This window comes from Pan paniscus, chromosome 20 (assembly GCF_029289425.2).
Source record: "Pan paniscus chromosome 20, NHGRI_mPanPan1-v2.0_pri, whole genome shotgun sequence".
NCBI lineage: Eukaryota > Metazoa > Chordata > Mammalia > Primates > Hominidae > Pan > Pan paniscus.
In genome coordinates this window covers 15,157,596-15,184,864 of record NC_073269.2, presented here as the reverse complement: position 1 = coordinate 15,184,864, position 27,269 = coordinate 15,157,596, and the positions used below count along the sequence as shown (strand labels likewise).

The window sequence follows — 27,269 nt, the reverse complement described above, 5'->3', positions numbered from 1 at the left end:
TCCTGCCTCAGCCTCCCGAGTAGCTGGGATTACAGACATATGCCACCAGACCCGGCTAATTTTTGTGTTTTTAGTAGAGACGGGGTTACACCATGTTGGCCAGCCTGGTCTCAAACTCCTGACCTCAAGTGATCCACCTGCCTTGGCCTCCCAAAGGGCTGGGATTATAGGCATGAGCCACTGCTCCCGGCCTATTTAGTTTTTTTTTTTTTTTTGAGACAAAGTCTCGCTCTGTTGTCCAGGCTGGAGTGCAGAGGTGTGATCTCGGCTCACTGCAACCTCCGTTTCCTAGGTTCAAGAAATTCTTCTGCCTTAGCCTCCCAAATAGCTGGGATTACAGGCGCCCACCAACACCCCTGGCTAACTTTTGTATTTTTTTTTTTTTTCAAGACGGAGTCTCACTCTGTGGCCCAGGCTGGAGTGCAGTGGCGCGATCTCGGCTCACTGCAACCTCCACCTCCCAGGTTCAAGTGATTCTCCTGCCTCAGCCTTCCAAATAGCTGGGACTACAGGTGCGTGTCACCACGCACAGCTAATTTTTTGTATTTTTAGTAGAGACAGGGTTTCACCGTGTTAGCCAGGATGGTCTCAATCTTCTTACCTCATTATCTGCCTGCCTCAGCCTCCCAAAGTGCTGGGATTACAGGCGTGAGCAAACGCACCCGGCCAACTTTTGTATTTTTATTTTACTTTTTATTTTATTTATGTAAATTTTTGTGAGGTCGTCTCACTCTGTCGCCCAGGCTGGAGTGCAGTGGTGCAATCTCGGCTCACTGCAACCTCCACTTCCCAGGTTCAAGCGATTCTCTTGCCTCAGCCTCCCAGGTAGCTGAGACTACAGGTACCCACCACCACATCTAGCTAATTTTTGTATTTTTAGTAGAGATGAGGTTTTACCATGTTGGCCTGGCAGGTCTAGAACTCCTGACCTCAGGTGATCCGCCCGCCTTGGCCTCCAAAAGGCGTGAGCCACTGTGCCCGGCAGAGCTTATCTTTGATTACAGATTTCTTCTGGGGAATAGCTTAGTTTGTGGTTTTGTTTTTCAAAACTCTGCTTCAGCAAAGATGTGGGGAAAAAAAAGGGGCTATGGAAACTCTTCTGATTCCAGTTATGGTGATGGAAGACAGCCACCAGGAAACCCTGCCGAAAGAATGGGTCAGATCAATAATCTGAGTGGTCCCAGTTCTCCTCCAATGGCTGATGGATGAGAAAGGTAAATATCAGTTCTAAGAAGCAGACAACTGGACATGCACATTCATAGCAGAAGGAAACCGTCAAAAAGTAGAGGGAAGGTGGGGTGCAGTGGCTCACCCCTGTAATCCCAGCCCTTTGAGAGACCGAGGTGGGAAGATCACTTGAGGTCAGGAGTTCAAGACCAGCCTGGGCAACACAGTGAGAACCTGTCTCTACAAAAAACAAAATAAGTAATCCCAGCACTTTGGGAGGCCGAGGCAGGCGGATCACAAGGTCAGGAAATCAAGACCATCCTGGCTAACAGAGTGAAACCCCATCTCTACTAAAAATACAAAAATTAGCCAGGAGTGGTGGTGGGCGCCTGTAGTCCCAGCTACTCGGGAGGCTGAGGCAGGAGAATGGCGTGAACCCAGGAGGTGGAGTGCAGTGAGCCGAGACCATGCCACTGCACTCCAGCCTGGGCAACAGAGTGAGACTCCGTCTCTAAATAAATAAATAAATAAATAAATAATAAATAAATAAAATTTAAGGCCGTGTGCAGTGGCTCACACCTGTAATCTCAGCACTTTGGGAGGCCAAGGCAGGAGAATCACCTGAGGTCAGGAGTTCGAGACCAGCCTGGCCAACATGGTGAAACCCTGTCTCTACTAAAAATACAAAAATTAGCTAGGTGTGGGGACGCGCGCCTGTAATCCCAGCTACTCGGGAAGCTGAGGCAGGAGAATTGCTTGAACCTGGGAAGTAGAGGTTGCAGTGAGCCAAAATCACGCCACTGGACTCCAACCTGGACAACAGAGTGAGACTCTGTCTCAAAAAAATAAATAAAATAAAATTTTAAAAGTGGAGGGCTGACCATGCTGGATGAGCAGATAAAATGTGTATGTCTAAACAACAGTTGCTAACCAGGCACCTGTCATCCCAGCACTTCGGGAGGCCGAGGTGGGTGGATCACTTGAGGTCAGGAGTTTGAGACCGGCCTGCCCAAACTGGTGAAACCTCATCTCTAGTAAAAATAAAAAAATTAGCTGGGCATGGAGGCACAAGCCTGTAATCTCAGCTACTCAGGAGGCTGAGGCATGAGAATCTCTTGAACCCAGAAGGTGGAGGTGGCAGAGGGCTGAGATCATGCCACTGCACTCCAGTCTGGGCAACAGAGTGAGATCCATCTTAAAAAAATAAAACACAAGGATTGCTCTGTCTTCACAAGCGAATGAGGTCACGCTGGGAATTCCCTCTGCAGGGACTGGACTGACCAACATGCAGTTTTCTAAATAAATGCATATTTATCTGATTATCATTTTTGTGTAGTTAAGCATTAACACAGTTTTTGTGTGTGTGTGTGTATTTTTTTTTTTTTTTTCGAGACGGATTCTCGCTCTGTCGCCCAGGCTGGAGTGCAATGGCGCGATCTCAGCTCACTACAACCTCTGCCTCCCCGGTTCCTGCCATTCTCCTGCTTCAGCCTCCTGAGTAGCTGGGACTACAGGCACCCACCACCGCGCCCGGCTAATTTTTTGTATTTTTTAGTAGAGACGGGGTTTCACCGTGTTAGCCAGGATGGTCTCAATCTCCTGACCTCGTGTTCCACCTGCCTCGGCCTCCCAAAGTGCTGGGATTACAGGCGTGAGCCACCGCACCCGGCCAGCATTAACATAGTTTTGATAAATACTTTTTGGGGCCGGGCTCGGTGGCTCACGCCTGTAATCCCAGCACTTTGGGAGGCCGAGGCAGGCAGATCACGAGGTCAGGAGTTTGAGATCAGCCTGACCAATATGGTGAAATCCCGTCTCTACTAAAAATACAAAAATTAGCCAGGCATGGGGATGCGCGCCTGTAATCCCAGCTACGCGGGAAGCTGAGGCAGGAGATTTGCTTGAACCGGGAGGCAGAGATTGCAGTGAGCCGAGATTGCACCACTGCACTCCAGCCTGGGTGACAGAGCGAGATTCTGTCTCAAAAAAAAACAAAAAAACAAAAAAACAAAAAACTGTGTATTCAGTACTCTCAGTGTCACCTTCTCCAAATTTTGAAATACAGCTCCTTATTTATTTATTTAGAGATGGAGTCTCGCTCTGTCCCCCAGGCTGGAGTGCAGTGGCGTGATATCGCCTCACTGCAACCTCCGCCTCCAGGGTTTAAGCGATTCTCCTACCTCAGCCTCCCATAGCTGAGATTACAGGCGCCCGGCACCACGCCCGGCTAATTCTTTTGTATTTTTAGTAGAGATGGGGTTCCACTATATTGGTCAGGCTGGTCTCGAACTCTTGACCTCAAGTGTTCCACCTGCCTTGGCCCTCCAAAATGCTGGGATTACAGGCATGAGCCACCACACCCAGCCTACGGCTCATTATTAATTCGTTCTCATTTATAAATAAATATCTCACTGTATTTATTTCAGTAGTTTTGCAAAAAACAAAAACAGAAAACTTTTTTTTTTTTTTTTTTAGATGTGCCGTGATGTGATCTCGGCTCACTACAACCTCCACCTCCTGGGTTCAAGTGATTCTCCTGCCTCAGCCTCCCAAGTAGTTGCGACTACAGGCTTCTGACACCATGCCTGGCTAAATTTTTTTTTTTTTTTTTTTTGAGATGGAGTCTCACTCTGTCACCCAGGCTGGAGTGCAGTGGCGCGATCTCGGCTCACTGCAAGCTCCGCCTCCCGGGTTCACGCCATTCTCCTGCCTCAGCCTCCCGAGTAGCTGGGACTACAGGCACCTGCCACCTCGCCCAGCTAATTTTTTTTTGTATTTTTAGTAGAGACGGGGTTTCACCGTATTAACCAGGATGGTCTCGATCTCCTGACCTCGTGATCCGCCCGCCTCGGCCTCCCAAAGTGCTGGGATTACAGGCGTGAGCCACCGCGCCCGGCCATGCCTGGCTAATTTTTATATTTTTAGTAGAGATGGGGCTTCACCATATTGGCCAGGCTGGTCTCGAGCTCCTGACCTTGTGATCCACCCGCCTCGGCCTCCCAAAGTGCTGGGATTACAGGTGTGAGCCACTGCTGCCGTCCACAAAATATATTTTAAAAATAAAAAGGAGAGGGCCAGGCTCAGTGGCTCGTGTCTGTAATCTCAGCACTTTGGGAGGCTGAGGTGGGTGGATCACCTGAGGTCGGGAGTTCGAGACCAGCCTGACCAACATGGTGAAACCCCATCTCTGCTAACAAAACAGAATTAGCCAGGCATTGTGGTGCATGCCTGTAATCCCAGCTACTTGGGAGGCTGAGGCAGGAGAATCGCCTGAACCCGGGAGGCTGAGGTTGAGATTAGCCGAGATTCCGCCTTTGCACTCTAGCCTGGACAAGAAGAGCAAAACTCTGTCTAAAAATAAATGAAAAAATAGGCCAGGTTCGGTGGCTCACGCTTGTAATCCCAGTACTTTGGGAGGCCAAAGCGGGTGGATCACCTGAGGTTACCAGCCTGGCCAATATGGCGAAACCCCTTCTCTACTAAAAACACAAAAATTAGCCAGGCATGGTGGTGGGCGCCTGTAATCCCAGCTACTTGGGAGGCTGAGGCAGGAGAATCGCTTGAACCCAGGAGGCAGAAGTTGCAGTGAGCCGAGATCGAGCCACTGCACTCCAGCCTGGGCAACAGAGCGCGACTCCGTCTAAAAAAAAAGATAAAGAAAAAAGAAAAAAATAAAAAGGAGAAATTTAGACACAGAAACAGACACATACCCACAGGGACATCATCATGTAAAGATGAAGGTGGAGACTGAAGCAGTGTGGCTACAAGCCAAGGAATGTCAAAGATAGTCAGCAAAGCAAACCACCAGATGCTAGGAGAGGGATCTGGAACAGACTTTCCCTTAGAAGGAGCTAACCCTGTTCTTCACCTTGGACTTCCAGCCTCCAGAAACAGGACAGAATAAATTTCTCTTGACTAACCCCCCCAACCCCTGCAGTTTGTGGCACTCCTACGGCAGCCCTAACAAACTCATATACCCCACCTATTTAATTAATGAATTAATTCATTCACTCATTATTTTTTTTTTTCGAGACCGAGTCTTGCTCTGTCACCCAGATTTGAGGGCAGTGTCATGACCTCGGCTCACTGCAACCTCTGCCTCCCAGGTTCAAGCGATTCTCCTGCCTCAGCCTCCCAAGTAGCTGGGATTATAGGCACCTGCCACCACATCCTGCCAATTTTTGTATTTTTAGTAGAGATGGGGTTTTACCATGTTGGCCAGGCTGGTCTTGAACTCCTGTCCTCTAGTGATCCGCCTGCCTTGGCCTCCCAAAGTGCTGGGATTACAGGCGTGAGCCACTGCTCCCCGCCTATTTTTTATAGAGATGAGGTCTTGCTGTGTTGCCCAGGCTGGTCTCAAACTCCTGGCCACAGCCTTCCAAGTAGGTGAGACTGCAGGTGCATGCCACCATGCCCAACTATGCCAATTATTTTAAAGCACATTCTAGTCAGTGTATCATATTTTTCTTTTCTTTTCTTTTTTTTTTTTTTTTGAGACAGGGTCTTGATCTGTTGCCCAGGCTGGATTGCAGTGGGGTGATCTCCGCTCACTGCAGCCTCTACCCCTAGGGCTCAAGTGATCCTCCCGCCTCAGCCTCCAGAGTAGCTGGGACCACAGCCACACCACCGTGCCTGGCTAATTGTTCTATTTTTAGTAGAGATAGGGTCTCACTGTGTTGCCCAGGCTGGTCTCAAACTCCTGTGCTCAAGCGATCCTCCCGCCTCAGCCTCCCAAAGTGCTGGGATTACAGGCATGAGCCACCAGGCCTGCCTGTATCATTTTTTTCTGATGCCTGTTTTTATCCTCAATCTGGCTGAGGGATTCCAGTGTGGGGGAATACGTTCTGACCCATTTCTTTTGAAAATCTGTCTGGGCAGCAGTTGGTCTCACCATGTTTCCTGACAGGTATGACGCAGACTGAACCACATTTATACTTCTGGCTGCAACTCTCCAGGCTGGGCCAGGCACTGTCAGGCCAACAGCTGGGTGTTACTCTAGGCCTTGGTGCCCCCACAAGACTGGCAAGAGGAAGAGTGATGAGGCGGCATTTTCTGCTGAGCTTTGGCACGCCTGTCTTTTTTTTTTGAGACAGTCTAGCTCTGTTGCCAGGCTGGAGTGGAGTGCAGTGGCGCGATCTCGGCTCACTGCAAGCTCCACCTCCCGGGTTCACACCATTCTCCTGCCTCAGTCTCCTGAGTAGCTGGGACTACAGGCGCCCGCCACCACGCCCGGCTAATTTTTTGTATTTTTGGTAGAGATGGGGTTTCACTGTGTTAGCCAGGATAGTCTCCATCTCCTGACCTCGTGATCCGCCCGCCTCGGCCTCCCAAAGTGCTGGGATTACACGCGTGAGCCACCGCGCCCAGCCAACTGGTTTTAATAGCTTTTTCTTTTTTACTTAGTCAAATCTACTGCTTCAAGGATCAAAGTCTATGTCCACTGAGGGTGTTTGGAGAATGTGTTGCAATCTCTGAAGGCAATCCCAAGAGAGGCATTCCACAGAGGTTTTCAGCCAGGGGTGGCCCAGCAGGTAGGGAGGGTTGTGTGGCTGCTTAGCCTGGCCAGGCCCACACAGGCAGAAGGCAGTCCTGATTGACTTTATTTATTTATTTATTTATAGATGGAGTCTTGCTCTGTCACCCAGGCTGGAGCGCAGTGGCACTATCTTGGCTCACTGCAACCTCTGCCTCCTGGGTTCAAGCGATTCTCCCACCTCAGCCTCCTAAGTAGCTGGGATTACAGGTGCCCGCCACCACTCCCGGCTTGGCCAGGCTGGTCTCGAACTCCTGACTTCCGGTGATCCACCTGGCTCAGCCTCCTAAAGTTCTGGGATTATAGGCGTGAGCCGCCGCGCCCAGCTGGTTGACTTTAAATAAATCGATCACATTGTCTATATTATAGTCTGTTATGGCTGTTAAGAAAAATTAACTTGGCTGGCAAACAACCTCAGCAAACTCAAAAATTGGGATATTGGGGTTTTAAGACAGTGTCTCACTCTGTCACCCAGGCTGGTGTGTGGTGGCTCAGTCTCAGCTCACTGCAACCTCTGCTTCCTGGGCTCAGGTGATCCTCCCACCTCAGCCTCCCAAGTAGCTGGGACCACAGGTGGACGCCAACACGCCCACTTAGTTTTTATATTTTTTGCCGAGATGGGGTTTCACCATGTTGCCCAGGCTGGTCTGGAAGCTCTGGGCTCAAACGATCCTTCCACCTTGACCTCCCAAAGTGCTAGGGTTACAGGTGCGAGTCACCACACCCAGCTGGTGTTTTTAAGCATATGCTTATCTGCTCACTTACAGACATTTACTTTTCTGACTGTGCTTACAGGAAGTCACTCTAAAAACTCAGGTTTACACAACATCTACTTGTACAATCAAGCACACACTCTCAGGCTGCATGAAGCACTGTCGCAGACAGGACTGCAAACCCTCTCAGGGGTGAGAATGGCTGGCAGCAGTGCTCAGGAGAGGGATGTGGCAGGAGTCAGCTCCTAGGAAGTGCCAGCGCCCACGCACCTGTGAGCTCCTGGAGTCTGACTCACCGGGTAAGTGAATTCTTGTAATTTCCCCAAACAGCCCTGGGGTTCCCCTAAACCAGACCGTGAGCCTCTTGAGACGGCGGATCCCCAGCAGTGCCCAGAACCTGGGAAGGAGCTCATCGTTCTCAATGCAATTATTAAAAATGACACTGAGAAGTTATCTTTATCCTCCTTGATTCAAAAATACAATTTATTTTAAAAACAAAAAGAGGGAATGGATGCAGAAGCCCGTCTGAGCTCTCCGTGGAGTCGCCCCTTCCCAATGGCGATGGCCGCTGCCTGTGGCCTCAGCTTCCTCCGTGGAATGAAGGGGTCCAGGTGACACCTTCCTCGAAGGGTGGGCGCGGGCCTGAGGCTCCCAAGTCGGCCAGGGGCTCGGCCTGGCTCAGAAGAGCTGCTTCACATCAACAGTGGTACGGGGTGGCCGCCGGGCCCTGGGTAGCGTGGGGTGGGGGTCGGGGGAAGTCGCTGTAGGGCAGGCTGAAGGGGTAGAGGGGTCTGTAACGTGAGTCCTGCCAGAGCAGCTTGTCCTCCAGGAAGGCGACGGTGGGCAGCGTCAGGACCAGCGTCTGGTGCTTGAGCATGCTGTGCACATTTAGGCCTGGGGGCGGGGTGGGGGCGGGGCAGGGGACCGGTCAGGCCGGGGCTGCCTCTCTCCTCACCCCACCCACATCGGAGTCCCTTTGTGCTTACAGAGATCGTCACTGTGGTCTAGTGTGACTTTGTGAGCCCAGCAGCCCGGGGCCAGACCCTGCCTGGCCGCTTGTTGCCTGTAAGCCTCTGGCCAAGGAGCTGCTCCCAGCTCATCACCTGCTGACTGAGAGCCAGGCTCGGTCCCGTGCCTGGCTGGGACTCCTGGCTCCCATTCTGGTGGGGGAGACCCAGGGCAAATGACGGGAGGGCAGGGAGGTGACGGGGCACATCGTGCAGGGCCTGACGTGCCACCCTGATGACTTGGGCTTTCATCCTGAGAGAGGTGGGGAAGCCAGCGAGGGGAGTGGGTTGAGGGACAGGACTTGACTTAGGCTCATGTCGCCATCTTGTGGCTGTGGAAGGAACAGACTGTGGCTTTGACAGAGGTGACTTTGGAGCTTTTTCTTTTTTTTTGAGACAAGAGTCTAGCTCTCTCTCCAGGTTTGGGTGCAGTGGTGCGATCATGACTCACTGCAGCCTTGGCCCCCTGAGCTCAAGCTATCCGCCTGGCTCAGCCCCCGAGTAGCTGGGACTACAGGTGCACATCGCCACGCCTAACTTTTTTATTTTTAGTACAGATGGGAGCCTCACTATATTGCCCAGACTGCCTTGGCCTCCCAAAGTACTGGGATTACAAGCGTGAGCCACCATCCCCAGCCAAGCACTTCTTTAGGAAAGATTATTGCTTTGGGCAAGCTGAAGGTTGGGTCCGGGAGCGTGGTCACTGCCTGAGGCCACTCAGCGACCAGATGCCGGATTTGAACCGCTGTGATTCTAACAGCGGAGCCTGCACATGCGCACTCTAGGGGCCTGGGCCCTTTGCTCACCAACAGCCGGGATCAAGTTGAAGGTCTTGAGCCTAGAGGTGGCCTCCACGATGCTCTGTGGCATCTCCTCGTGTGTTCTGTAAGAGAGGCCAGGGAGTGGGGGTTGAACCCTCAGAGTACGGAGCTCAGGGCCCCCTGCCCCTGCTCTGCCCTGTGCCCTCACAAGTCCACGAGGAGTACGGAGTCCCCCCAGCGGCGGTAGTGCGCCAGCTCTGTCAGGTACTGTGGGTCTCCGGTGGGCAGCTCTAGGGAGTCCATGATGTGCAGGTCGTCCTGGTGGAAGGAAAGGATGGTTTGAACCCTGGGTCCAGAGCAGCCCCACCTCTAGCAGCTGTCTGGGCCCCCCCATGGCTGTACCTGGGCCAGCTTGACGGTCAGTGCCACTTTGAGACCCAGCGCCCGCACCTTCATGGGCAGCATGTAGTAGTAACTTGTGGGGCCCCGGGGGCCATGGGCAACACCTCCTGCGGGGACAGAGGCATGTGAGCAGGTAGGGGCCACTGCAGAGCCTGGAGGTCAGCAGTCTGCTGCAGTGGCTGGCATGGGGTGACGAGAGAGGGGGCGCTGCCAGGAACAAGGCAGAGAGGGTGGGGCCTCAGGGGAGGCTGGATCAGGGACAACATGGGACCAGTGACTTTGCTTCACTGGGCTTCAGTTTTCCCAGCTGTCACACTCTGAGACAGGGCTGGCGAAGGTGGCTCACACCAGCATTTTGGGAGGCTGAGGACGGAGGATCACTTGAGCCCAGGAGCTCAAGGCTGCAGTGAGCTATGATTGCACCACTGCACTACAGCCTGGGCAACAGAGCGAGATCTTGTCTCAAAAGCAAACAATAAAAAAACCAAACCACCTTGAGATCGGACAGTTCCTGCCCCATAGGACACCATGAGTTATGGTGTGGATTCCATAGAGTGGCTAGAGTGTGAACTTAACTCAAGCACACTGTTAATGCTGAAGTTATCAGGAGGTTCGAACTTTCAGGTCGAGCGGGAGAGGAAGGCATCAGGCACATGCTCTGGTGGAGCAAGCAGTATGATCTGGGAGCAACAACAGTCAAGGAGACCCCCGCAAGCACCATGTGTTGGTGTCTGCCCTCGCCTGGGCCTTGGAAATGCAGCAGAGAAGACAACAGACATGGTCCCTGCCCTCATGCCATTCACATTCCGGCAGGGCAGAAAAGAGGCTCAGCTGTAGAAGAAATCAGGGTAGCTCCGGGGGATGTGGAAGGAAAGGAGATCAAGGGGGGCTTCCTGGAGGAGGTGTGGCCCAGAACCCTGAAAGGTGAGGAGAGCTGGCCAGGTAAACAGGTGACGGGGTGGCTGGCACCACCCTGAGTCATCTCGTTAGCATTCAAGAAAATAAAAAGTTAAAAACCAACAACTACAACCGAAAAAAAAAGAGAGAGTCATCTCTGCCCGGTCAGAGAGGGAAAGGAGGGGATGAGGGGGAAAGGTGTGCAGCCACCAGGGCCCACAATGACAAGGTCAGGAGTTCAGGTTCCACGCAAAGGCCGAGGTCCGGAGTTCAGGTTCCACGATTTAGAAGAGCTCTCTGGGTGCTGTGGGAAGTGTGGGTCAGGAGAGGGTGACAGGAGGTGGGGTCAAGAGGGGCTGTGGCCACAGGCTGGAGAGACAGGGCATGCGAGAGGGAGGAGTGGATGGCTCCCAGATCTCTGTCCCCTTATATGGGTAGTGAGGTCCAAGGGCCTCAGTTCCGATGTCACCAGCCCAGGTGGTTCCATGAGGTGGAGGGAACAGGGCTGACATAATACCATGCCAGATGTGCGCAGCTGTGTGTGAGTAAACACCCAGGCCCTTCCCTGGCCCCCCCACCCCTCCCCGCCCCCTCCACCCTGTCCCGTTACCTCCTCGCCAGAGCGGAGAGCGGATGCTGCCATGCCGGGCCCGCCCAGTGCCTTTCTGCGGCCAAGGCTTCCGGCCACCGCCCCGCACCTCGGCTCTCGTCTTGGTCTTGGCATAGCTCTGGAGGCACAAAGAGGAGGGGGGTCAGGTCCACGAGGCAGGTGTCAGGGAGCCGGGCAGATCAGTCCTGCCACGGGGAAGTCAGACAGGAGGCACCACGATGACGGGCTCTCTCTGGCCAAGCACAGAGTACTTGGGGAGCGAGGAGGAGGGTAAAGAAGTCACAGCTCCTGCCCCACGCCAGCCTCACAAAGGCAGGGGCCCTGCCACCGGGCACGCAGGGGGTGCTCGGTATTTTCTGAACTATTCATTTTTTTTTTTGAGACAGTCTCACTCTGTCACCCAGGCTGTGGAGTGCAAGTGGTGTGACCTTGGCTCACTGCAACCTCTGATTCCTAGATTCAAGTGATTCTCCTGCCTCAGCCTCCCTAGTAGCTGAGATTACGGGTGCCTGTCACCATGCCCGGCTAATTTTTTTTTTTGAGATGGAGTCTCGCTCTGTCGCCCACGCTGGAGTGCAGTGGCGCGATCTCGGCTCACTGCAACCTCCGCCTCCCAGGTTCAAGCAATTCTCCTGTCTCAGCCTCCAGAGTAGCTGGGACTACAGGCGCCCGCTACCATGCCCAACTAATATTTGTATTTTTAGTAGAGATGGGGTTTCACCATATTGGTCAGGCTGGTCTCGACCTCCCGACCTCGTGATCCATCCGCCTCGGCCTCCCAAAGTACTGGGATTACAGGTGTGAGCCACCGCACCTGGCCCCAGCTAATTTTTTGTATTTTCAGTAGAGATGGGGTTTTGCCACGTTGACTAGGCTGGTCTGGAACTCCTGGCCTCAAGTGATCCACCTGCCTTGGCCTCCCAAAGTGCTGGGATTACAGGTGTGAGCCACTGTGCCGGCCTATTTTTTGAACAATTTTAATGTGGTTGTAGCCGCAAGGAGGGAGGGCCATGGGAAATGACACAGACAGGGAGAATCAGGAAAGAGGAGCAGGGCAAGGAAATCAGGAAGAACTCAGAATAACAGACTGATGACTTTATTCCTAGGGTGATGGGGAGCCAGGGAAGGTGTGAGCAGGGGGAGGATTGGCCGGACCTCTGGGGTGGATGGATAAGACCCTGACTGGTAATGGATTCTTCAATGTTCTTGGCATAAAACCCAGACTCCTCCCCACTGCTCCCACTGGCCTCTGTGGCAACACTGGCTTCCTTGTGGTCCCTGCCACGGGGCCTTTGCACACCCTGTTCCTGTTATCTCCACACTAGCCCCACTGCCTCCTTGATCTGGTTAGCTTCTACAGTAGACCCAAGGTTGAACGTCCCATTCTCTGGGACATGCTCATAATTACACATTACGTATGACCATCTGACTCACCTTCACTTCTCCTCCCATGACACTGTGACCTTCATTAGAATAGGGACTTTGCCCATCTTTTTCTTGGGGTTGTGGGGGAAGGGGTAGAGACTGGGTCTTGCTGTTTCCCAGGCTGGTCTTTCCTGGCCCCAAGCAACCCACCCACCTCAGCTTCCAGTGCTGGGATTACAGGCCTGAGCCACTTGCACCCAGCCGGACCTTGCCTGTTTTGTCCTCGTGGTCCCTGCTATATCCTCTCACCCACCACAATGCCCACATCAGTGAGTGATCAGAAAACAACTGAAAATGAGCTGGGCACAGTGGCTCACGCCTGTAATCCCAGCACTTTGGGAGGCCAAGGCAGGTAGGTTCCTTGAGGTCAGGAGTTTGAGACCAGCCTGACCAACATGGTGAAACTCCATCTCTACTAAAAATACAAAAATTAGCCTGCATGGTGGTGCACACCTGTAATCCCAGCTACTCAGGAGGCAGAGGCAGGAGAATCGCTTGAACCCAGGAAGCGGAGGTTGCAGTGAACCAAGATTGCGCCACTGCACTCCAGCCTGGGTGACAGAGTGAGACTCCATCTCCATCTCAAAAACAAACAAAAAAAAAGAGAACCAAAAATGGACCCATCGGTGAATAGTTCAGGAGACAGATGAGGCCCCAGCCGAGCAGTCCAGAGAAAACCCAGCGATGGGCTTCCTCTGGGTCCTATCCCCAACCTCCCCAGGAAGCTCCTTCCCGCCACCTTGCTCCATTTAGGCACTCACAATTCTCTTGAAGTTCTTCTGCCACATAGCAACCTGGTGCAGTATGTCCAGCCTGCAGGGAGGAAGGACACATGAGAAGCCCAACTCTGCTTCAAACGCTCCCACCCCACTATAGGAAAACCCAGGATTCTCCCTTCTGCCTCCAGGGCCCTGTGCGATTTGCCTCTGCCCCTCACTGACCCCATCTTGAAATTCTGCCTCAGGGCCTTGGCACTTGCTGTTCCCTCTGCCTGAAACACTCTTCTCCTGGATGGTTCTTTCTCAGCCTACAGGTATCAGCTCCAATAACTGCTGAAAGGTACCTTCTAAAGAAAGAGCCACCTTGACCAGGTGCAGTGGCTCATGCCTGGAATCCTGGCACTTTGGGAGGCCAAGGCAGGTGGATCACTTGAGGCAAGGAGTAAGACCAGCCTGGGCAACATGGCAAAGTGATGTCTCTCCAAAATATACAAAGATTAGCTGGGCACGGTGGTACATGTCTGTCATTCTGGCTACTCGGGAGGCTGAGGCATGAGAATTAGTAGAACCCAGGAGGCGGAGGTTGAAGTGAGCTGAGAGCGTGCCATTGCACTCCAGCCTGGGCGACAAGAGCGAAACTTCATCTCAAAAAAAAAAAAAAAAAAGCCACCCCTTCTTCCTTGTTTTTCCTACCATTACTTTTTTCCTGCTATTACACTTCACTTATTGCCACCTTCTTCAGGGACTGGTTTTCCTCTCTAGTTCTATACCATTCCATACAGTCACATACTCAACATCTGAAACATGGCCAGTGCCCCATGCTACAATGTGATTTCGACATAGTTTTAAATACAGGTTAAATACATTATTGAAATCAATTTCACCTGTTTTTTTTTTTTTTTTGAGATGGAGTCTGTCTCTGTCGCCCAGGCTGGAGTGCAGTAGTATAATCACGGCTCACTGCAACCTCCATCTCCCCAGGTGCAAGCGATTCTCATGCCTCAGCCTCCTGAGTAGCTGGGACTACAGGCTTGCACTAAGACGTCCAGCTAATTTTTGTATTTTTAGTAGAGACGGGGTTTCACCATGTTGGCCAGGCTGGTCTGCAACTCCTGGTTTCAAGTGATCCGCCCACCTCGGCCTCCCAATGTGCTGGGATTACAGATGTGAGCCACAGTAACTGGCCCCTACATTTTCTTTTCTTTCTTTCTTTTTTTTTTTGAGACAGAGTGTTGCCCAGGATGGAGTGCAGTGGCGCGATCTCGGCTCACTGCAAGCTCCGCCTCCCGGGTTCACGCCATTCTCTTGACTCAGCCTCCAGAGTACCTGGGACTACAGACGCCCGCCACCACGCCCGGCTAATTTTTTTTTGTATTTTTAGTAGAGACGGGGTTTCACCATGTTAGCCAGGATGGTCTCGATCTCCTGACCTCGTGATCCGCCCGCCTTGGCCTCCCAAAGTGCTGGGATTACAGGCGTGAGCCACTGCGCCCAGGGTGGCCCCTACATTTTCTTAGAGATGTTATGAACAGCAGGGTAACTAAAATGCAAACAGCCTCTTCCAGGCACCGAGGAATGGTTTAGTCTTTTTAGTGCTCTTATTTGCAAAAACCAGTTAACAAAGATTATCAACATTTCTATAGAACTTATTATGTGCCAGAATTAAGTCATTTATTCATCACAGCAACCTCCCGACCGCTGACAAAATAGGGACACTGAGGGACAAGAGGGGAAGGCAGGATTTGAACCTAATCAGTCGGGCTCCAGAATTCTGTCTCCCTAACCCTTAGATGATGTCACCTCTCAGGCTTCAATCTCACACAGCGCTACAGTTTTGTCATCGTTCCCCTTTGACAGGTGGAGAAACGGAGGCTGTAGAATTCAGCACTTTCCCAAGGGTACAAGCCCAAAGTCATCGTGACTCCTGAAATCCCGCTCTTCATCCCTCTGCCACTCAGTTCATCATTACAGCCCTCGCTCACCTGGGCGCGGTGGCGAAAACATCGGGGTGCAGGTCGGCCAGGCCCACGCGCTCCTGCTCGAAGCCCCGCAAGGACTCGACCCAGGCCTGCACTGGGCGTCGATGAGTGGGTACCGGGAGCTCGACTTTGCGCAGCACGGGCTCCGGGAGACCTGGAGCGATTGCGGGGGTCAGAGGTTAGGGTCAAGGGTCAGACCTCTCTGTCGCCGCCCTTCCTGGAGCCACCCCGGTTGCCTTACCCTCGCTCGCCACCTGCTCCGGGTTCTCGGTCGCACGCGCTGCCTCTTCCGCCAGGGAACTCAGGCCCTGCAAGGGTTGGGCGAAAGTGAGAGACGACCCCTGGACACCCCCAAATTTCATCCTTCGACCACGCCTCCAGCCCCTGGCCTCACCTGGCAGCCGGTAGGCCGAAGCCAGGCCCGCGCCCCGGCCCGGACCAACTGCAGCATCGCCGCGCAGCCTCCCACGCCGCGGGAGGTCAAGGCCACTGGAGCCTCGCGAGGCGCCGCTGGATGACGTCACGCACGCGACGACGCCCTACCCGCCGCGACTCCGCGCTGGAAAGCGGGGTGTGCAAAACCGAAGATGGAGGGGGTCCGACCCGGCGTGCCCAGACCTCCACCCCAGGACTAACCCCCAGATCCAATTTTCACTCCTGCCTCAAGGACCCTCCGTAACACTGGGGAACGCGACCTCACAGCAAGAAGACCCAGCTTCCGTAGGCCTAGCATACTTTGGGTCCCGCCTCCGACGAGCCGGTGCAGGAATTCAGCCAATGAGACCTCTCTGGCCCAATTCAGCCAATGACTGTTAAGCCTGAAGGAGCGACCCCCGCCCATAAGTGGGCAGTTCTGGAGCGAGCAACTAAGGAATACAGCCAATAACGCTTAAACTTTTGCTGTTGGTCACGCCCACCGGGCCACGCCTTCATCCCTCCTCCAAGGCTGTCGGAGATGGTTTTTTCTTTATCCAGTTATGTGGTTTTGTTTTTTTATTTGTTTTTTTGTTGTTGTTGTTGTTTTTTGAGACGGAGTCTTGCTCTGTTGCCCAGGCTGGAGTGCAGTGGCGCGATCTCGGCTCACTGCAAGCTCCGCCTCCTAGGTTCACGCCATTCTCATGCCTCAGCCTCCCGAGTAGCTGGGACTGCAGGCGCCCGCCACCACGCCTGGCTAATTTTTTGTATTTTTAGTAGAGACGGGTATCACCGCGTTAGCCAGGATGGTCTCGATCTCCTGACCTCGTGATCCGCCCGCCTCAGCCTTCCAAAGTGCTGGGATTACAGGCGTGAGCCACCGTGCCTGGCGTTTTTTCATTTGTTTAAAGGCAGGGCCTTATTGCCCTCAGAAAGCCTTCAGGATTGGGCCTGCCAGACCATGCCTCCCAGTTTAGATTCCCCAGGGCAGGGCCATGTCCCCCCGAAACCCCTCAGATTAGGTATTTGTGTCCCTTACCCCCTAGACCAGGGTCCTCTCCCCTACCCCCTTAAACCAGGTCCCGTCCCCTCTCAGACCTTCCAGGGCTCTCCAAGGACAGAACAAAGTGGGGAGTCCACAGATCCTGGACTGCCTCCCTTGTCGCCCCCTAACAAATCCGAATGCTTATTTTTAGTTTCTTTGTTTTGGTTTTTAGAGACAAGGTCTTCCTCTGTCGCCCAGGCTGGAGTGCAATGGGCAAGATCATGGCTTACTGCAGCCTCGACCTCCAGAGCTCAAGGGATTCTCCTGCCTCTGTCTCCTGAGTAGCTGGTCTACAGGTGCGCAAGCCTGGCTCATTTTTGTATTGTATTTTTTTATTTTGTATTTGTATTTTGAGATGGAGTATCGCTCTGTCGCCCAGGCCGGAGTGCAGTGGTGCGAGATCGCACATCTCGGCCTCCCGGGTTCAAGCGATTCCCTGCCTCAGCTTACCGAGTAGCTGGGACTACAGGCGCCCGCCACCACGCCCGGCTAACTTTTTGTATTTTTAGTAGAGAGGGGGTTTCACCGTGTTAGCCAGGATGGTCTCAATCTCCTGACCTCGTGATCCGCCCGCCTCGGCTTCCCAAAGTGCTGGGATTACAGGCGTGAGCCACCGAGCCCGGCCCTAATTTTCGTGTTTTTATTAGAGACAGTGTGGCACCACGTTGGCCAGGCTGGTCTTGAACTCCTGACCTCAGGTGATCCACCCACCTCGGCCTCCCAAAGTGCTGGGATTATAGGCCTGAGCCACCGCGCCCGGCCTAATTTTTTTTTTTTTTTTTTTTTGTAGAGATGGCGGGGGGTGGGTCTCCCAATGTTGCCCAGGCTGGTCTTGAACTCCTGGGCTCAAGCAATTCTCCCGCATTGGTCCCCCAAAGTGCTGGGATTACAGGCATGAGCTACTGTGGCCCACCCATTTTTAGGTTCTTTACCATGTTCCCGATAGACCTCCAGGGGGCGCCACCGGATCATAGCCGGCTTCCCTACCAGTCCAGGGCTGTCTACTTGGAGGCCAGTGCGTTCTGGACAGAGCACAGCTGACAACGTGGTCTGTGAACCAACCTCATTTTCCTCTGCTGGAAAAGGAGGTTATGAGATTTCAGTGACGTAATGGAGGCAAAGCTTCCCATGCCTGGTACAAGGTGAAAAGTCAATAAATAGCATTATTATTCTTTTTTTTTTGAGACAGAATCTCACTCTGTTGCCCAGGCTGGAGTGCAGTAGCGCGATCTTGGTTCACTGCAACCTCCGCCTCCCGGGTTCAAGCGATTCTCCTGCCTCAGCCTCCCGAGTAGCTGGGATTACAGGCGCCCGCCACTATGCCCAGCTAATTTTTATTTTTATTTTTATTTTTTATTTTTAGTAGAGACAGGGTTTCACCATTTTGGCCAGGCTGGTCTCGAACTCCCGACCTCAGGTGATCCACCCGACTCGGCCTCCCAAAGTGCTGGGATTACAGGCGTGAGCCACCGCGCCTGGCCTCTACCAAAAATTTAAAAATTAGCTAGGTGTGATGGTATATGCCTGTGGTCCCAGCTAATGGGGAGGCTAAGGCAGAAGGATCACCTGAACCGAAGAGATTGAGGCTGCAGTGAGCCATGTTCATGCCACTGTACTCCAGCCTGGGTGACAGACTAAGATCCTGTCTCAAAAAAAAAAAAAAAAAAAAATGTGGCCGGGTGCAGTGGCTCACGCCTGTAATCCCAGCACTTTGGGAGGCCAAGGTGGGCGAAACACGAGTCAGGAGTTCGAGACCAGCCTGGCCAATATGGTGAAACCTTATCTCTACTAAAAATACAAAAAAATTAGCTGGGCGTAGTGGCGGGCACCTGTAATCCCAGCTACTCGGGAGGCTGACGCAGGAGAATCGCTTCAACCCGGGAGGCAGAGGTTGCAGTGAGCCGAGATCCCGCACCGCACTCCAGCCCATGCAACGAGTGAGACTCTGTCTCAAAAAAAAAAAAAAAAAAGAAAGAAAGAAAGAAAAAAAAAGTATAGTGTATTTCATTGTGTATTTTATCCCTGCAAGAATAACTGAATGCGGCTGGGCGTGGTGGCTCATGCCTATAATCCCAGCACTTTGGGAGTCCGAGGCAGGTGGATCACCTGAGGTCAGGGGTTCGAAACCATCCTGGCCAATATGCCAAAACCCCATCTTTACTAAAAATACAAAATTAGCCGAGCATGGTGGCGCATGCCTGTAATTCCAGCTACTTGGAAGGCTGAGGCAGGAGAATTGCTTTAACTTGGGAGGCGGAGGTTGCAGTGAGCTGATACCGCACCATTGCACTCCAGCCTGGGCAACAAGAGTGAAACTCCGTTTCTAAATAAATAAATAAATAACTGTGGATGCATGTTTAAGACTCTATGTATTTTGCAACTTTAAAAGGTCTTTTAATCGTTTATTTTGTTGCTGTTGTTTTTGAGACAGGATCTCACCCTGTTACCAGTCTGTAGTGCAGTGTAAGGATTATAGTTCACTGTAGTCTTGAATTCCTGGCCTCAGATGATCCTCTGCTGCAGCCACCTAAGTAGCTGAGGCCACAGGCATGTTCCATCATGCCCAGCAATTTTTTTTTTTTTGTAGAGGCAGAGGTCTTGCTTTGTTGTCCAGGCTGGTCTTGAACTCCTGTTCTCAAGTGATGCTCCCTACCTGGCTAATGTTTGTATTTTTCGTAGAGACAAGGTTTCACCATGTTGGTCAGGCTGGCCTCGGACTCCTGACCTCATGTGATCCACCCGCCTCAGCCTCCCAAAGTGCTGGGATTATAGGCGTGAGCCACTGCACCTGGCCTATTGTATATTTTCATTGGTCATTCATACACCTGGTAGAGAGAATTTCAAAAATTACAAAGATTACTAGAGTGAAAATTCTGTCTACTCTTATCTGTGCCCCCTACCCCCAGTTCTTCTCCCAGAAGCCACCACTACAATCAACCTCCTGTGTGTCTACTCCAAAATCCGGTGTATGATTTTACAGGCAGATTTGCAAGTCTGTTCCACACCAGAGAGTTTAGATTTTATGTGGCAAATGATGGAACAGTATTTCGTTTCTTTCTTTTTTCTTGTTTCATAGAGACAGGGTCTCGCCATGTTGCCCAGGCAGATCTCAAACTTCTGGGCTCAAGTGATCTGCCCGCCTTGGCCTCCCAAAGTGCTGCGATTATGGGTGTGAGTCACCTCGCCTGGCTTTTTTTTTTTTTTTTTTTTTTTTTTGAGACGGAGTCTCGCTCTGTCGCCCAGGCTGGAGTGCAGTGGCGTGATCTTGGCTCACTGCAAGCTCCGCCTCCCAGGTTCACACCATTCTCCCGCCTCAGCCTCCCGAGTAGCTGGGACTACAGGTGCCCGCCACCACGCCTGGCTAATTTTTGTATTTTTAGTAGAGACGGTTTCACCATGTTAACCAGGATGGTCTCAAACTCCTGACCTTGTGATTCCACCCCTCATCCCCCACAACAGATCTGTACCATCCATCCATGCCCTGTGCCTTTTTTTTTTTTTTTTTTTTTTTTGAGACACAGTCTCATTCTGTCACCCAGGCTAGAATGCAGTGGTGCGATCCCGGCTCACTGTAACCTCCTCCACCTCCCGGGTTCAAGCAATTCTCCTGCCTCAACCTCCTGAGTAGCTGGGATTACAGGCAGACGCCACCACGCCCAGCTAATTTTTGTATTTTTAGTAGAGACGGGGTTCTGCCATGTTGGCCAGGCTGGTCTCGAACTCCTGACCTCAAGTGATCCGCCTGCCTCAGCCTCCCAAAGTGCTGGGATTACAGGCATGAGCCACCACACTAGGCCGCCTGGCTTAGTTTCTTAGTGATTTATTAGGCACCTACTGTGCACCACTGGTACACCAGTAAATCCAGCAAACACTTTTGAAATATTCACAGTCCAATGCAGAGGCCTGAAGGATCAGAGTTCAGGAGGGGAGTCTACAGGGTCTGTGGGCGTCCACAGGAGGAATTCCCAACCACGGGGGCAGGGTCTTGGGGTGGTCTTATGAAGCTGTAGCCTGAGAGCTAAGGCTTGAGGACTTTGTCCAGAGGAGAAAGTCTGTTTCAGGTTGAGAGAACAGCAGTCGCAGAGGCCAGGAGTGAGGAAAGACTGACAGGGGGCAGAGGTGGCTGAACATTTCTGACTACCCACTGCATGCTTCCTTTGTTTTTGTTGTTGTTGTTTGAGACAGGGTCTCACTCTGTCACCCAGGCTGGAGTGCAGTGGTGTGATTTCAGCTCACTGAAACCTCTGTGCTGGTGTGCGACTGTAGTCCCAGCTTCTCAGGAGGCTAAGATGGGAGGATCACTTGAACCCGGGAGGCGGAGGTTGCAGTGAGCTGAGATTGCGCCACTGCACTCCAGCCCAGGTGACAGATCGAGACTTTGTCTCAAAAAAATAAAAAAGCAAATCTTCACCCCTGACCCTTCTGACCCTCTTCTCTTGCCCTATATTAATATTTATCTTCTTTTTTTTGAGACAGTGTTCCACTCTGCCACCCAGGCTGGAGTGCAATGTCGAGATCTTGGTTCACTGCAACCTCTGTCTCCGGGGCTCAAGTGATCCTCCCACCTTGGTCTTTTGAGTAGCTGGGACTACACGTGTGTGCTACCACACCTGGCTATTTAAAAATATATATATATTTGTAGACACGAGGTCTCACCACATTGCCCAGGCTAGTCTTAGACTCCTCGGCTCCAGCAGTCCTCCTGCCTTAGCCTCCCAAAGTGCTGGGATTACAGATGTGAGCCACCACATCTGGCCTAATGGTTATCTTCTTCTTCTTCTTTTTTTTTTTTTTGAGACAGAGTTTTGCTCTTGTTGCCCAGGCTAGAGTGCAATGGCACAGTCTCAGCTTACTGCAACCTCCATCTCCCAGGTTCAAGCGATTCTCCTGCCTTAGCCTCCCAAGTAGCTGGGATTACAGGCGCCTGCCACCACACTCGGCTAATTTTTTTGTATTTTGAATAGAGATGGGGTTTCACCATGTTGGCCAGGCTGGTCTCAAACTCCTGACCTTGTGATCTGCCCACCTCGGCCTCCCAAAGTGCTGGGATTACAGGCGTGAGCCACTGCACCTGGCTAAAAATGCTTTTTGTCTGCCTCTCCCATTAGAATGTAAACTCACCCAAGGCTGGAATTTTCCTCTATCCTATTACCTGCTGTAGCTTCAGCACTCAGCATAGTGTCTGGACCACAGTACATGCTCAATAAATGTTTCTTTAGTTCTTTTGTTTTTCTTTTTAGAGACAGAGTCTCACTCTGTCACTTAGGCTGGAGTGCAGTGGCATGATCATAGTTCACTGCAGCCTGCAGCTCCCGGGCTCAAGTAATCCTCCTGCCTCAGCCTCCCGAGTAGCTGGGACCACAGGCATGCACCACCACACCCAGCTAATAAATGTTTCCTGAGTGAATTCCTTTGTTCATCCTGTTGCAGGGGTATTGCTAACAACAGAGGACTTTCTCCCTGTGTCCCTGGGTCTCAAATCTCTGTCCACCTGAGGTCACCGGGCACGTAAGGTGCCCATACATGATTATTCATTCAGTAACACTGGTTTGAATCCAGGCACTGCCACTAATTGGCTGGACGGCCTTGGGCAAGTGGGAGCTGTGGCCTCCTAATCTGTAAGTGAAATACACACAAACCCTCCCCTACGGGGCTGTGTTGAGAATGAATTCTTCCTTCCACCCTCACTCCTCATCATCTGTTACCCATCCCCTAGAGGTAGGCTGTAAACATCTGAGTCAGGTCACTTCCCTCTTCTGCTTAGAACCCTCAGTGCCTTCATTTCACTTAGCACTAAAACCAAAGTCCTCATGCAACCCTCAAGTCCCCGCAGGACCTGCCCTCACCTTCCATTCTCCTGTTCCCCTTCCTCCATGGCTTTAGCCGCCCTGGCCTCCTCACCAGAACCCAGAACCCACCAATCACATTCCATTTCCCCGTTAATATCTATTTTTGTTTCTTTTATTATTTTATTCTTTTAAAAAACATGCTGAGGGCCAGGCGTGGTGGCTCACACCTGTAATCCCAGCACTTAGAGAGGCCGAGGTGGGCAGATGACTTGAGGTCAGGAGTTCGAGGCCAGCCTGGCCAACGTGGTGAAACCTTGTCTCTCTAAAAATACAAAAATTAGCCAGGTGTGGTGGCAGGCGCCTGTAATCCCAGCTACTTGGGAGGCTGAGGCAGGAGAATTGTTTGAACCTGGGAGGCGGAGGTTGTAGTGAGCTGTGATTATGCCACTGCATTCCAGCCTGGGTGATAGTGAGACACTGTCTCAAATAAAACAAAACAAAAAACAAAACAAAACATGATGGAGTCTCACTATGCTGCCCAGGCTGGTCTCCAACTCCTGGCCTCTAGTGATTCACCACTTTAGCCTCTCAAAATTCTGGGATTACAAGCTTCAGACACCATGCCCAGCCTCCCCTGAATATCTGTATGTCTCACTCTTTCATCTCCTTTGGCTCTTTACTGAAATGCCACCTTCTTAGGTGACAATGCATCTAAACTTATCCTTCCCTTCCTACTGCAGCTTTTATTTTTTATCTTTTAGAGGCAGAGTCTCCGTCTGTCGCCCAGGCTGGAGTGCAGTGGCAGGATCATAGGTCATGGCAACCTCTACCTCCTGGGCTCAAGCCATCCTCACACTCAGCCTCCTGAGTAGCTGGGACTACAGGCACATGCCACCACACTGGGCTGACTTGTTTTATTTTTGGTAGAGACAGAGACCCACTGTGCTGGCCAGGCTGGTCTCAAATTCCTGGCCTCAAGCTGTCCTCCAGCCTCGGCTTCCCAAAGTGCTGGAATTACAGGCATGAGCCACTGCACCTGGTCCCTACCCCAGTTTACACAGCATTCCCCAACTGGCATATTGATTATGAGTCTTTTTTTTTTTTTTTGAGACGGAGTTTCACTCTTGTTGTCCAGGCTGGAGTGCAATGGCATGATCTCTGCTCACTGCAACCTCCGCCTCCTGGGTTCAAGTGATTCTCCTACCTCAGTCTCCTGAGCAGCTGGGACTACAGACACACGCCACCACACCCAGCTAATTTTCGTATTTTTAGTAGAGACGGGGTTTCACCATGTTGGCCAGGATGGTATCGATCTCTTGACCTCGTGATCCGCCTGCCTCAGCCTCCCAAAGTGCTGGGATTACAGGCGTGAGCCACCGCACCCGGCCTTTTTGTATTTTTAGTAGAGACACGGTTTCACTATGTTGTCCAGGCTGGTCTCAAACACCTGGCCTCAAGTGATCTGCCCGCCTTGGCCTCCCAAAGTGCTGGGATTACAAGTGTGAGCCACCACGTCCGGCCCCCAGTTATGAGTCTTAATAAAAGGGCAGTAACGACCAGGGGACCTTCACACCAAAAGGCTCAAAGTTTGACCATTTTGATCCAAGCCTGGGGAGAGGTCAAAGGTCAGTGCAATCAGCCCTCTCCTGTGGCTCAAAGGCTCAATTGCAGGTGACCTCTGTCCTTGGTAGTGTGGGACCAGCATCAACCCTGTAATCCAGAGAGGGTCTTTGCTGGCTGTGGGTATCACACCAATTTAGGGGGCACATATCAGATGCGGGAAGGCCCCTCCACATCTGGCCTCAGCTTTTCCTCCATTACTGAACAAGGGTTCTCACAAAGGCCAGGGGTCAGGGCTGCAATACTGGGGGGCAGCCCCCCAAAAAGAAGGTACAGAGCATGAGGTCGGTGGCTAAAGTGATCCGCCCAACTCAGCCTCCCAAAATGTAGGGATTACAGGCTTGAGCCACCTCACCCAGTCAATTTTCTTCATCTTTAAAATGGGATTGGCTGGGTGTAATGGCTCACGCCTGTAATCAGCACTTTGGGAAGCCGAGGAGGGTGGATCATTTAAGGTCAGGAGTTTGAGACCAACCTGACCAACATGATGAAACCCCGTCTCTACTAAAAATACAAAAATTAGCCCGGCATGGTGGCAGGCGCCTGTAATTCCAGCTACTCAGGAGGCTGAGTGACGAGAATTGCTTGAGCCCGGGAGGCAGAGGTTGCAGTGAGCCAAGATTGCGCCACTGCACTTCAGCCTGGGTGACAGAGCAAGACTCCATCTCAAAAAAAAAAAAAAAAAAAAAAAGTACAGGGCATGGATGGATGACACAGATCTGTTGGTGGGGGGTGAGGGGTGGTCTCCCACACTAGGGAGAGGGGCCTAAAGCGCCCCTCCCCCACCAACTGTCCAAACATCTGCTGTTTGTTTTCAGCTCAGCTTGTGTGTAACTGCCAAGCTCCGTCAGGGGGCAAAGCCTCCCACGGAGGGCCTCCCCGCAGTGGGGCTGATTTGCATGGATATTTTCATTCCCTACAGTTCCCTGAGCAACCAGGACAGGCGTGAAGGGTAGAAAAAAAGCCACAGAACTAGCCCTCCAGGCAGGTGTTGGCGAGAACCAGAGAGTCCAACCTCCTTGAGGGCCTGAGACCCTGGGCATGTCACATTGGCTCTCCAGGCCTCAGTTTCCTCCTCTGTAAAATGGGGGTATAGTTGCCCCTACCCACATGGTTCTTGCAGGGCTTAAGCCTGCGAGCCCTGGCATCATCTAGTCCCTGTGCTGTTCTCCCTGCATGGCTCGGGGCTGAGCTCTGCACGGGACATCTCCCCTGCCAACTGGCTTCTGGCCACATTTAGCCAATGGGAGGCACTGGGGGCAGATTTTCCGAGAGGAAGGTAGGAGAAGCCAAGATATTTCTTTTCTCTTCTTTTCTTTTTTGAGACGGAGTTTCGCTCTTGTCGCCCAGGCTGGAGTGCAATGGCACGATCTCAGCTCACTGCAGCCTCCACCTCCTGGGTTCAAGTGATTCTCCCGCCTCAGCCTCCCAAGTAGCTGGGATTACAGGCACGCACCACCATGCCCGGCTAATTTGGCATTTTTAGTAGAGATGGGGTTTCACCATGTTGGTCAGACTGGTCTTGAACTCCTGACCTCAGGTGATTCACCTGCCTCAGCCGCCCAAAGTGCTGGCATTACAAGCGTGAGTCACCACACCCGGCCTCTTTTTGCTTTTTTTCTAGGGATAGGGTCTTACTCTGTCACCCAGGCTGTAGTGCAGTGGCACAATCATAGCTCACTGCAGCCTCGACCTCCTGGGCTGACGTGATCCTTCTGCCTCAACCTCCTGAGTAGCTGGAACCACAGGTGCGTGCAACCATACATGGATTTTTTTTTTTTTTAAGATTTTTAAAATAGAGATGGGGGTCTCCTATATTACCCAGGCTGGTCTCAAACCCCTGGCTTCAAGTGATCCTCCCACCTTGGCCTCTCAAAGTGCTGGGATTACAGTCGTGAACCACTGCACCCAGCCCAAGATATTTCTCCCCATATGCCTCTGGTAGCACCTCCCATTAGATATCATCTTCCTATATGGTAATTTCTATTTAAATTTTTTACATGGTCTGCCATATCCTTTATTTTTATTATATTTTTTAAGAGATGAGGTTTGGCTATGTTGCCCAGGCCGGAGTCCAACTCCTGGGCTCAAGCGATCCTCCTGCCTCAGCCTCCCGAGTGGCTGGGACTACAGGCCTACACCACCATGCTTGGTTTATGCTAATTTTTTTTTTTTTTTTTTTTTTGAGATGGAGTTTCGCTCTTGTTGCCCAGGCTGGAGTGCAATGGTGCGATCTCGGCTCACCGCAACCTCCGCCTCCTGGGTTCAAGCGATTCTCCTGCCTCAGCCTCCCTAGTAGCTGGGATCACAGGCATGTGCCAGCATGCCCGGCTACTTTTTTTTTTTTTTTTTGAGACGGAGTCTCACTCTGTCGCCCAGGCTGGAGTGCAGTGGCGTGATCTCGGCTCACTGCAAGCTCCGCCTCCCGGGTTCACGCCATTCTCCTGCCTCAGCCTTCCGAGTAGCTGGGACTACAGGTGCCTGCCACCACGCCCGGCTAATTCTTTGTATTTTTAGTAGAGACGGATTTCACCGTGTTAGCCAGGATGGTCTCGATCTCCTGACCTCATGATCCACCTGCCTTGGCCTCCCAGAGTGCTGGGATTACAGGCATGAGCCACTGCGCCCAGCCACACCCGGCTAATTTTGTATTTTTAGTAGAGACACGGTTTCTCCATGTTGGTCAGCCTGGTCTCGAATTCCCGACCTCAGGTGATCCGCCCGCCTCGGCCTTCCAAAGTGCTGGGATTACAGGCATGAGCCACTGTGCCCGGCCTATGCTAATTTTAAAATAATCTCTGCATCCGTTTTGTTTTGTTTTGTTTTGTTTTAGACAAAGTCTTACTCTTTCACCCAGGCTGGAGTTCAGTGGTGCAATCTCAGCTCACTGCAACCTCCGCCTCCCGGGTTCAAGCGATTCTCCTGCCTCAGCCTCCCAAGTAGCTGGGATTACAGGCTCCTGCCACTATGCCCGGCTAATTTTTTGTATTTTTAGTAGAGACCGGGTTTCACCATGTTGGCCAGGCTGGTCTCGAACTCCTGACCTCGTGATTTGTCCGCCTTAGCCTCCCAAAGTGCTGGGATTACAGGCATGAGACACCGCGCCTGGCCATCGTTTGATTTTTTATCTACGTATTAAATTGACCCATATATTAAATCCCCTCTATTGGAGATACTTCTGTTTTCCT

At 52.0% G+C, this 27,269-nt stretch overlaps 1 protein-coding gene and 1 long non-coding RNA gene across 3 annotated transcripts; one reads left to right on the top strand and one right to left on the bottom strand.

Annotated features, from left to right (window-relative positions):
• Window positions 1-38: 38 nt before the first annotated feature.
• Window positions 39-7,820, top strand: LOC117977069 (uncharacterized). The gene is made up of 3 exons (XR_004667970.3): window positions 39-1,214; window positions 7,496-7,605; window positions 7,744-7,820. It is a non-coding gene; the product is annotated as an uncharacterized LOC117977069 (long non-coding RNA).
• Window positions 7,821-7,863: 43 nt separating this feature from the next.
• MRPL4 (mitochondrial ribosomal protein L4) lies at window positions 7,864-16,008 on the bottom strand. Of its 2 annotated transcripts, none has more exons than XM_063600775.1 (9): window positions 15,608-16,008; window positions 15,455-15,521; window positions 15,217-15,367; window positions 13,277-13,328; window positions 11,091-11,208; window positions 9,584-9,690; window positions 9,390-9,499; window positions 9,227-9,303; window positions 7,864-8,307 (listed from the first exon to the last, which is right to left on the bottom strand). In XM_063600775.1, the coding sequence occupies exons 1-9, from the start codon at window positions 15,662-15,664 to the stop codon at window positions 8,111-8,113; spliced, it is 936 nt and encodes a 311-aa protein (XP_063456845.1). In that variant the 5' UTR covers window positions 15,665-16,008; the 3' UTR covers window positions 7,864-8,110. The 2 variants fall into 2 exon arrangements, with proteins under 2 accessions (XP_063456845.1, XP_054959420.1); XM_055103445.2 differs by lacking the exon at window positions 7,864-8,307 and adding an exon at window positions 8,348-8,752 and having other exon boundaries at window positions 15,608-15,962.
• Between the last annotated feature and the right edge of the window lie 11,261 nt (window positions 16,009-27,269).